This window comes from Diabrotica virgifera, chromosome 9, assembly GCF_917563875.1.
Source record: "Diabrotica virgifera virgifera chromosome 9, PGI_DIABVI_V3a".
Lineage (NCBI taxonomy): Eukaryota > Metazoa > Arthropoda > Insecta > Coleoptera > Chrysomelidae > Diabrotica > Diabrotica virgifera.
This window is the reverse complement of record NC_065451.1, coordinates 219,143,697-219,155,572: the sequence shown is the minus strand read 5'-3', so window position 1 is coordinate 219,155,572 and position 11,876 is coordinate 219,143,697. Positions and strand designations below refer to the sequence as shown.

Here is an 11,876-nt window from a genome sequence, read left to right as displayed (position 1 = left end):
TATTAATACGTATATTTATTTTATATTTAAATATTTCTTTTTACACATTTCAAAATAACTAAACTAAAATTTATATCATTTTATCGACCCCCTTAACTGATGCCAATATTGGAGAACTGGCTCACGTTTCTGCCAGATGTTTGGGTTGCCCCACATCGCCCACATTCTGAAACAAATAATTTTAAACTTTATATAGATAATAATAATAAAACAATACGATTTGCACATCGCACAATCAATTATGTCATAAATTACCATTTTAGTTTATGTATTTTATCAAAAAATATATTTCTTATTTTTCCAAATTTTTCCGTAAGGTGCGCCACCTTCAGAAACCTCAAAAAAACAGTTTTTCGGAGATTTTACCCATTTTATAGACTTCAAAATAGATTTAATCAAGGTTTTCTTATAGTATATATTATATAATGTGAAGTTTTATTTTTTATTTAGCGTATGGCTTTAGTACATCACAGAACATATTTAGATTTATGCATTATACAATGCATCACAAACAGATGTCCAGTTTTTTTATATATTCGATTGACCCTTCGGTTACCATTACAAAGTCTATAGGGTCGCCTGTGTATGCTCTGCGTGGGCAGTCCTGAACAATGTGACTGATCATCTGTCTTGCAGCGCCGCAGTCACAAGAAGGCGAGGGAAGTTTACCCCATCTGTAGAGGGAGTCGGCGCATCTTCCACAGTTTGTTCGAATTTGATTAAGGGCTGCCCAAATCTTACGGGGACGTTCAAATTCGCTAGGTTTTCCTATGATGTCCGGTAGACTATGGTAATGCGGATCTGTCTTACTTTCCCAATCTTCTCTCCATCGGGTATTTAAGTAAAAGTTGGATAGCTGTAGCGCTTGAGCAGATTGTAGAGGGAGTAACCTGGATCGGAGACGGTTTCCAAGAATATCGGGGATGTCGTTGTGGACTAGAAGCTGGCGACTGTCCATTATTTTGTTATATTCTTTAACCAATGCACGTTCGCGGCGTAGGTTGGGTGGTGCTATATTACTAAGGGTAGGTAGCTACATTGTAGGGGTGGGCTTAATTGTGCCTGTTATCATACGCATAGCACGGTTTAGTTGGGTGTCGACCAGGTGGGTGGATGTGCCTGCTATTTAGCCACACTGGTGCACAGTATTCTGCCACCGGATATATCAGGCCAAGAGCAGAGGATCTTAAAGTTGATGCTGTGGACCCCCATGTAGTGCCGCAGAGTTTCTGTATTATATTGTTGCGTGTTTTCAATTTTGCTGCTGTTTTTGTCAGGTGTTCTCTGAATGTGAGCGTTCTATCTAGAGTAACCCCAAGGTCTTTCGGGTATTTATTGTGTTTCAACAGCTTGTTATTAAAATACACTCGCAATTCTCTGTTTGTCCGAATATTCAAAAATTGAGCCAAACACCTTGAAACTACCCAAAACCATGTTGTTTCAAGATTCTTAAGGCTCTTTGCCAGTTTTTACGGTGTAATTATATTTTGAGATCGATACAACCTGAATCAAAATTCATATTCAAAAAATATATGATACAAGAATATTTTCACCCCCCAAAGAAGCAAATAAAACTATCGTTTATAAGCAAGACCGGGTTTTTAAGGGTTATTCGGGGGGTTTTTAATGGATTTCCCCAACTTTGGTCGCTAGGGAGTATTTCCTAGGTCTATTTCCTAAAGTCATTCTTGGATTTTTGGTAATTACTATCTACTAACTTGGTGTTATCTTTGTTGAGGCCAATTCCTCTGACGCCGCTTTCAAAAAGGGTAAAAACTTCCTTTGTATCTCTGGTGGATTGTGCAATTGTGTGGACATCGTCAGTAAAAGCTAACAGTACCTTCGCTCCGTGGGCAGAGAAGACATTAGTTAATACTGGTTGTGCTTTCCTAACTATGCGCTCTAAAGTGAAGTTGAATAATAAAGGGTAAAGTAGATCGCCTTGTCTTAGACCTGTTTCGATTTGAAACTCATCTGATGCACTGCTGCCAATTCTAATAAGTCACATGAATTCTACACACACATTTGGGCCAATCCTTCCAGTTTTCTGGGTACTCCCATTTCCACCATTACCTTCCACAGTGTATCACTGTTAGAGTCATACGCTTACTTAAAATCTACAAAAATTTGATGTACATCTTGATAGATTTTGTCTATTGTTGACCTTCCCAGTCGGAAGCTATACTGCTAATCACCTATTATTTCTTCTGCGTACGCCCACTAACAAAAAAAGTAAATCAAATATATAAAAAATGACTTACATTCCGCAGGCAGCACCACCTAAATGTGCAGCATGGTCAAAAAATTTCCATCCTAGTAGAACACCAGCTGTATCGAGGCCCACGATGAATTTAATAGCCTGGAATTATACTTGTAAATATATTGAATCAAGGTTGATTCAGACCAACAGTCACGGTACGATCAGATCGCAGTCAAATCACCGTCAAGTCAAGGGAAAACCCATTCACACAAACACACACAGCCTGGGCGGATCACCTTCAAACTACTTCACTTTTCAGGTCGATTAAGATGCAAGGTTGTGAAGTTGGGGGTTGCTATTAGAGGAAGACACTACCCCGAACAAACAAACTTAAACTTTTTACAGAAACTTTATTCTTATATAATTAAATGTACATTACGCTGACCTTGAGATAGGTCGGGGATAACCCATTTCTCGGTAACTATATCTCCTGACTACGCGCTAGAGAGTGCAACGACAACAACGATATCTCAGGTACTCGACCTTCCTATTTATATCTGTTATAGTTAAAAACAGTGCCAATATGTATGACCATATATGGTGAGGTACTATACGTATATTAAGAATGACGTGTGCTTTCTTTGCAGTCTTTCAAATGAGCTCAATACTTTGGACTTTGCTACTATCGTAATAAATTATACAAATTGCAATTATAATATTATGACCTTATTTTTATAACAAATAAATTAGGAAAATTCCGTGAGGGTTGTCGTGTACCATCAAAAGGTTAGAGAGTCTAATTAGAGTTCTTAGATTGCAGCGAATGATCTCCATTCTTGAATTCTTCTAAGATAATTAGAACGTATCATAAAACGACAATATGTGAATTGCAATTATGTCTTTAATAGGATTAAAATCCACAAGTTTCATATTGTCTGATCGAAATGCTTAGGTATTTATAATGCACAATATGACAATTGTGGATTTTAATCCTATTAAAGACATAATTGCAATTCACATATTGTCGTTCTATGGTTGGTTCTAATTATCTCGAAGAATGCAAGAATGGAGACCATTCGCAGCAATAGTAAGAACTCTGTGGCGACACGCTTTAATTACTATTTTTGCTAATTTTATTTTTTAATAACTTTTCTCAAAACGGTCATATAAAATTCAAATTTAATATACAAACCAGATGCTAAGAAGTTTTACGAAACGAAATGTATCCCTAACCACATGTTTTTGGTGTGTTAAGTTTAACAAACTGAATTCCCCATAAATTAATTACCTTATCAGACCTTATGTCAACGCACTTTGGAAATGCATTCGAAGACGTTTCTTAAAACTACAGAAAGGGTCTGAGCTTTTAAAACGCCAGATGTAGTAATTTATTGCCTTTTCTGGCCATATTGTAAAACCGCAAACATGATGACAGTGTTGTGGTCTCTTCAGTATCGTCACGGCAAGCACGCAGTTCAGACGCACCCCGCTGCCCTCAAACAATAAACAATCCTCTTACGAGATGAATAAGTACGACTTTTAACCAAAAATAAAATAACTATTACTGTTCGCTGTTTACACTTATTTTTAATTGAATCCGTTAACACCCACCATCGGAACAACTCTATTTAGATTATATAACCTTGCATCTTGATCGACCTGAATGGTGAAATAGACTGACAGTGATCTGCCTGGGCAGTGTGTGTGAATGGGTTGTCTTTTGACTTGACCGTGATTTGACTATGATCTGATCGCACCGTGACTGTTGGTGTGAATCAACCTTAAAACAGAAAAAAATCACTTACAGCTCCAGCCGAAAAGGTGAACACAGGTAATAAAATAATTCCTAGTCTTGTATCTGGATACTGAGTACAAACGTAGCCTAAGATTCCCATTATGGCTCCAGACTAAAACAAAAACATCAATTACTGCAATGAAAATGAAAAATAAACTGAGTTCAGGGCTGTAACAAATTAAACTAAAGTGAAATGTTACTAACTGTACCTACTCAAAAATTTTGTCTCTGAATTAATAAAGTAATTAGGGTTAATGAGGGTCTGATTCTTTAACGAGATTTTAATGAGTAAGGAAATATTTAATAATAAAATATTATTTTAGATTTAGTTTATTTTGAGCTGTCTTGAAAGGGAGTCAAAATTAGTGAAATTAAAATGATCTTAAGTGAAAAGGTAAACTTGTTACTTGTGTTGGATGATTATAAGTATGTATTGTGAAAAAAAGTGGTGAAAAGTTTTGGACCTGTACGGTAAATAAATGTAACGCAAAATTGTTTACGATAGGTGTAGATAATACAATTTCCCGGAAAGAAACAGTGCACAATCATGAAAATTATATAAAGAAATTAAATAGACAAATTTTGAGTACGGCAAGCAAACGGAAAGCCATAGAAGATATCACAGAGCGGCCATCAAAAATTATCCATTCTGTAATAAAGGAAAACAGTGATGCTATGAATTCTTTGACAAGAAAAGACATTACCTAGGTAAGAAATAATATGTATTACAAGAGACGTCAAATCCAACCGCGTTTATCATCTGCATAAAGCTGCGGTAGATTTTGCGGACTATTTAATACACAATTATGTTGGTGAAAATTCTTTATTTCCACCAACACTTTGGGCTGAAGCAGCTGTAACTACAGAAAATTCTACAAATGCATGTGAGTCCTTTCACTCTCGATTTAATTCAAATTTCTATTCGATGCACCCTTCGTTGTATTTATTTGTAAACGTTTTGAACAATTTTCAAACAGATACTTATATTCGTAGTCAAAGCGTTAAGGAGCCTGTTAAATGTAAGAACAAAATTGTTAGGCGAAGATTAAACATGTTAACTTCTAAAATGTCGAAATATAATAACGGTTTGTTGAGATGAATAGATTTTCTAAAATTTGCATCATGTTTTCATAAAGTATAAATATTAAATGTAAATATGTGTAACTCTTTTATGTTTATAAATATTAAATGTAAATATGTGTAACGCTTTTATGTTTAAAATATTGTTTCTTAAATAGGCAATAAATATCTACGATTACGATTATTGTGATTCGTATTTTTAATAATATTTTATACCTGAGTATAATGATTTCATTATCAGAAGTCTTGGTCCTCAATTCGTGCGATTTTTTCAGGTATAAAAGTAAACCCTTACTTAAAATGTCATTTTGGTCCTCAATTCGTGTCTGCCCGAAAAGACAATCAAACTTGTGAGATTCGGTGTCGTATAGGCTTGGGATGGGCAGCATTTGGCAAGATGCGACATCTTCTAAAAGGAACGCTACCAATTTGCTTGAAGAAAAAAGTTTACAACCATTGCATACTGCCGGTAATAAGATAAATATGGTTCCGAAACCATAATTTTGACTAAACATTCTGCAAATAAATTGAGGATAAAAAAAAGAAAAATGGAAAGACCAATGTTAGAAATAACAAAAAAAGATATGGTACCAAATAGGGTAGTGAGATGGAGGACTAAAGAAATAGGATGTCATAGAAAAAAAATGCACAAGCCAAATGGAGATGAGGTGGACTTACACGTTTAAATGATAACAGGTGGACCAAAAGACTCATAGAATGGAGTCCTAGAAATGATAAAAGACACCAAGGTAGACTTAAGAAAACCAGTGAGAAATTGGATACAGAAAGCACCAGATAGAGAACAATGGAAGAATATGGAGGAGACCTATATCCAACAGTGGATGCAAAAGGTTTAAGAATGATGATGAATGATCCATGGTCCTTAGAGTATTACGTATTACTAGTCTCTACTTACCGCGCCTAATGAAAGCCCAGGTTGCCTTGTCAGCACTTTATATGTATAACTGGCAAAACTTGATACTACTCCGGCTGTTAAGTAAAAACCCAGAAATTGTTCTTTTCCTAAACTGTGAACGGCTCCTGAAAAATTAGTCTATGTTAGAAAATGTTCATTATTGTTAAGATGTCAGACTGGTAAAGTTAGATGACATTCAATAAGCACTGTACTGTACATTTCTTTTGTTACAATTTCAAAAATACACATTTTAGTAGGCCCATGGTTTGCTTAATCAGACTCCTCGATCCCTTCTTGTCCATTACTTTCATCCTACAATTTGTGATTTTGAGATCACCTTATCCTAGGTCTACCTCCTTACTGACATCTTCCTATTGTACGAGATAGCATTTTCGTAGATCTTCCGATCTAAACACTCCAGTTCTCCAGTTTTCCTCCAAATATTTTCCTCTATAGTTTTTGTTCCAAGATTGACACCTTTTTTTGTTCTTTTATTTAATGGCCAAAATGGCCATGTCTCTGATGCATAAGTTTCTATAGGCCTAACAATCGTTCTGTGTAATCTTAATTTGGCACCTCTTGATATGCAGTATGAACTACATAATATGTGATGATATACAGTAACCCCACCCTACTATTAAATACATAGGAACATTGAGCTATTACAGTCCTGGACCTTTCACTTGTTGCAATGTTTATTTTTATGTCTATTGACGTTTAGAACGTCAGAAAATGTATAGAAACTGAATATTATTAACATAGAAAGTTGATAACATAGATCAGCTTTATTTGACGTTTATAGTTGTCATTTTCTTAAAGTTGTAAAAGTTTTAAAGTATTGTAATATTCAGGGTGTTTGAATAAAGTTATTTTAAAGCAGAGTAACAATATTAATAATTAATGTATTTTTTATATGAAAAAACAATTATTTTGAATAGTTTCTTGACAGTAACATGACAGGGATGAAAGACACATCTGAGAACGAACCGGTTTAGCCCATAAGCATAGCAATTAGGTATCTACCCATGTATCTAGTAGCGTGGCGCCTACTATATACTTCCCATTTTAAGACGAGAATGAACAAGAATTTAAGAAGAGATGAGAAAAATCCTCTTACCTGTACAAAAACTATGGAGGACATACATATTGGCTAAAAGATGCAACCCCGAATAATGGCTAAACGTTGATAACACCATAGGCACGTAGATATTCGGACTAGCTGGATTGGAACAAAAATATCTAAGCATCATCGGTTGAAATCTAGGAATTCTCCAAGCTAAGAATACTAGTACGTTCAGGACACATATTGGAGCAAAAATACGCTCGCCCTCGGTCAGCCGATTCCACCAACTTTTGAAATCCCTGATGAGGGTGTTCTAAAAGGAAAAACTATAGTTGCTGGAAGTTTTACATTGTATGCTTCTTTTCATGAGCATTTTTCAGTGCGTCACAAATGATAGAAAAAAAGGTAAGTCCGTGACAATATACATTTTAGTGACATGACATTTTAGTTAAATCTGACAGTTGTCACATTTTATTTGCAATTTGGCATAAAAACAAATTAATTGTGTTTACTGCATTTATAAAATGGTATTTTATTTGATTTGTATAGTCTTTTAAATTGTTCAGAAAAATAGGAAAAAAAAGAAATAGAAAAAAAAATGTTCAGATTATATTCGTAGATATATTATATATTTCGCAAATTATTTTATTTTCGATTATAGCGCCATCTATTGACAACTAGAATAAATGTTATAAATGTCACCGACGAAATGTAATCACCGACGTGCGTTTTTTTCTGTCACATACTTAATGCGTTATAAAGAAATCGAAAAACTGACGCACTGAAAGATCCTCATGAGAAAAAGCATATCTAGTGATTATTTCACAGAATAAAATTGCAAATTTGTCATTATATGATTGTTCGGGATGTTTTTTAAATATCTTTCAACACGTTAACTGACAGCTGTAATTTTAGTATTCAGTATAGCTCAAAATTGTGTTTTTTTATTTTTAAAAATTACAATATGAGGAGTATTTCGGTAAATATCTGCCCTAATGACCCTATTATGGTCTCATGGTCACTCCTCCACCCAGTTTTTATGATGAAATTGGTCATTATATTCTTGTTAAGAGGATGGGTACGTATTTTCGGCTGCACTGCTATTCAAATGGGGATTCATTTTTTTCGAATCCTGAGAAAACTAATAAGTATTTTTGAAAAATTTAAACGCAGAATGAAAGATTACGTTAATAGTGAGGGCCGAAAGTCCCTGAGAACTTCTATAATGTTTATTTTAATAAGTTACAGAAGTGAAAAACTAGGATAAAATTTAGTGTGATTTTTAATTTCAAATATCTCATTCAAAATAAACTTTTTATTTATTCTAAGGGACTTTCGGCCCTCGGTAATAATTTAGTCTTTCATTTTTCGTTTAAATTTTTTAAAAGTATTTATTAGTTTTTTCAAGATTCGAAAAAAATGGACACCATGTCCGTGGTAATATTTTCCAAATCTATCTTTGTCTTGCAACGCACTCAGTCGAATTGAATAGAATATTGTCAGCATTGTCAGTCAGACCGTGACAATCAGTGACAATTTTAAATATTTGACGTGGCATCGGGAATATTTTGAGTTGTTGATTAAATAATATTGATATATAGTGTATTTGATAAATAATTGATTTAAGACGTGAACTTAATAAAAAGTTATTTATTGTGTATTATTTGTGGAAGATCCAAGCAAAGAATACATCAGGATAATATATTCTGTGATCCAAGTATTTTGTTGTTAAAGATGTTCAAAATTGTAAGCGTTCCATAGTAACAATATATTTTTTCAACACTTTTTGTCTTTTCTCGATTGAGTATTAGTTTTTGTTGTACATATAAATTATTACAATCACTGAATAGATAGTTAGTGAAAAAATTATCACATTTATTAGCTGAATTAATAGTTTGCAATTATACAATAAATAACAGTTATCCAAGAAAATTCAAAAGCCATCTTTAAGTTAATGATGACATTTTCAAGTAGAATGACATTCTAGTAATGTTTATATCCATACCAGTGTGAATTTTACTACACGTAATTTGCAGTGTAAAGACAGAAAAAGTAGGGATAGCCGTAAAATATTTGCGAATTATGTACCCATGGCCTTAAACAAGCTCTTCAAATGCAGACTTTTGCAACTTTCTTCTGTAAAGTTTCTAGACACTTCTTATTTAAAATCTCTTACTGTTGAATGAACTCCTTGGTCTATGCTCTTCCTAAAAAACTTCATGGGCTTTCGTAACTGCATTTTGGCATGACTTCGCATGTTTTCATATTCCCAAATAGCAGCCCCAACAAAACATGATCCTGAAAACTAAAACTTCATTAAAAAATTATAAAGTGCCACAAACGCAAAATAAAAGTCGTTGTAATCATATTTCACTACTGCTGTATTTCAAAAATGATTTTCAGGCTTCACCTTTGATTTTCAAGATCTGGTACTAATACTATTTATTCATTTTGCTGTGCCTGCTGTGATCTTCTACTCAAAAATTAGAAATTGTTACCAAAAATTATATCAAAATGAAAAATATCTATATATATATATTTTGACTGGCAACATATTTGAATTTAGATAAAGAGTTATTGGATTTTAGACATTATGTTGAATATTATCGAACCTATGATATACGAAGGAAATTACTTTGCACTTAATTGTATTATATTAAACCACATACTGCTACTGTAAATAGAAACGGCCTAAACAGACTTCCTGCACGTAAGTTACTACAGTCAATATGCGCATTAGTAAATGGAGTAGCTAAACTTTCGGGGTTGATTTTTGGTTCATCATTGACTTTTCTACCATTTCTAAAGGTTCTTATGTTTCCATTCCCCGATTTTAGACCTCCACGCTGCAAGAAGATACTTTCTTTTGAACTAAAACATAGTTTAAAAGGAGATATGTTATTATAAGTATATAAAACTGAGATAAAAATAATAAAATACTAATTCACGAAAAGGATGCTCAAAAGAGATGGAAAAAGTACTTTGACAGTTAAATGAAGTATTTGACAGAAAACCAGTTAAGTTAACAGAGACAGTAACAGTAATGTTCACAAAAATAACAAACCAGGAAGTGGTTCAAGCACTTCAAAAAATAAAGAAAAGAAAAGCAGGTGGACCAGGTGATATTCCTGGGTAAGTGTGGAGAGCATTAGGAGAGTCAGGAACAAGTTGGCGAACAGGTTTATTTAACAGAATTATGGAAGTTGAACAAATGCCAGATGAATAGAGGAGCAGTATACTACCGTCGTAAGCAAAAACGCAGTATATACACTGTAAATTTACATTGTAGATACTGTGTTTTTGCTTACGACAGCATTAGTACCTGTTTACAAAAACAAGAGAGATGTACAACAATGCACAAACTACAGGGCCATAAAACTACTTAATCACACTATGAAAATATGGGAGAGAGTAATAATTGATATACAGATACTTATGTGAAGAAACCAAAATATCATTATAATCAACTTGCTTTATTCAGAGCAGAACAACATCAGATGCAATTTTCATTATAAAGCAGTTGATGGAAAAATACAGGAATAAAGAAACAAATGCTCATATGGTATTCATTGATATTGAGAAAGCATATGATAGAGTTCCTGGAAAGATTCTGTGGTGGCACTCAATAAGAAAGGAGTCCTCAGTGAATATGTAAGATTGTGAGAGATGTGTATGAGGGAGTAACGACTAGTGTTAGGAGAGGTGTGGGAGAGACTGATAAATTTCATGTGAAAGTAGGATAGTATCAAAACCGGGTGCTTAGTCTTTATTTATTTACAGAGAAACTACAGCGTAACATTCCGTAGTGCTTAATGTGTGGCGATGATGTGGTGTTGGTGGGAAATAGTGAAGGCTACTTAGAACAAAAAGTAGTTCAAATACTATTTGTCCTTAGTAGGACTGTCTTTGTCCTTAGTAGGACCAAGACAGAGTATTTGAATGTAACTGAATGTTGGGCAGTTAAAAAAAAGAGGAACATTGAAAGCATATGGCAGAAATGAGAATGCTTAGATGGATAGGGGAAGTATCAAAAAGGGATAAAATTAGGAATGGATATATTATGGGAAGTCTAGGAGTGGCACCAATTGATGCCAAAATGAGGTAGCATAGATTAAGATCGTTTGGTAATTAATGTTCAACATCGAGATATAAATCACCCCAATACAAAGAATTGCTGAACTGTGGGGGTTCTTGGAAGAGGTAGGAGAGGAAGACCAAAGAAGACATGGGGGAAATGCTTAGGCAGGACATGTCGGTAAATAGCATTGATGTTAATATGATGCAATATAAAAGCTTATAAAGAAATGAAATTAGGGAAGCCAACCCCGCATAGGGATAATGGGAAAGAGTATTATGGTATTATATATAACATTCATTCAGAATTTCATAAAAAATACTGGAAAAATTACATATTTTTTAACTTACCCTAAGTGTACTAATCTTACCATTCGACTTAAAGCCATTGTGGTCTAATTTAGAAACACTAGTCGCAATGTAATTCTATAGTTAAAAAAATAATATAAAACTGTTCAAAATAATATTCATTTTTAAGATTTCCTAGGTTATGCTGAGCTGATTTGACGTTTAATTCAACTGACAACTAAAAAATAAAACTCCTCTTTTTCTACTCTAAACCTCCCAGTAGGGTATTCATCTCGTTTAAAATTAACGAGTCTGCATATCTTGCCGACGAATTTTAAAGTAAAACTTAAATTTTATTACTATTTTATTTTATTATTAATTTTATTATTTTATTTCAGAGTATTCCAAACAAATCCAAGAAAATATTCAAATTTGAAAAACTGTCAAATTCTTAGACGTC

General features: G+C 33.7%; 1 protein-coding gene across 1 annotated transcript; it reads right to left on the bottom strand.

Annotated features, from left to right (window-relative positions):
* On the bottom strand, window positions 1-11,663 carry LOC126892041 (presenilins-associated rhomboid-like protein, mitochondrial). Its single transcript, XM_050661465.1, has 8 exons — window positions 11,480-11,663; window positions 9,724-9,925; window positions 9,231-9,359; window positions 7,109-7,367; window positions 5,992-6,116; window positions 4,006-4,107; window positions 2,262-2,359; window positions 1-166 (listed from the first exon to the last, which is right to left on the bottom strand). The coding sequence occupies exons 1-8, from the start codon at window positions 11,515-11,517 to the stop codon at window positions 76-78; spliced, it is 1,044 nt and encodes a 347-aa protein (XP_050517422.1). The 5' UTR covers window positions 11,518-11,663; the 3' UTR covers window positions 1-75.
* Window positions 11,664-11,876: the final 213 nt, after the last annotated feature.

What these genes read in the sequence shown, in the direction of transcription:
- LOC126892041 (XM_050661465.1), bottom strand. Translation starts at nt 11,517, where the DNA reads ATGGCTTTAAGTCGAATGGTAAGATTAGTACACTTAGG. An exon ending in CTGGGCTTTCATTAGGCGCG is followed by an intron (nt 4,108 to 5,991) that starts GTAAGTAGAGAC and finishes TTTTTGTTTTAG; the next exon opens with TCTGGAGCCATAATGGGAAT. An exon ending in GGTGGTGCTGCCTGCGGAAT is followed by an intron (nt 167 to 2,261) that starts GTAAGTCATTTT and finishes TATTTGTTTCAG; the next exon opens with AATGTGGGCGATGTGGGGCA.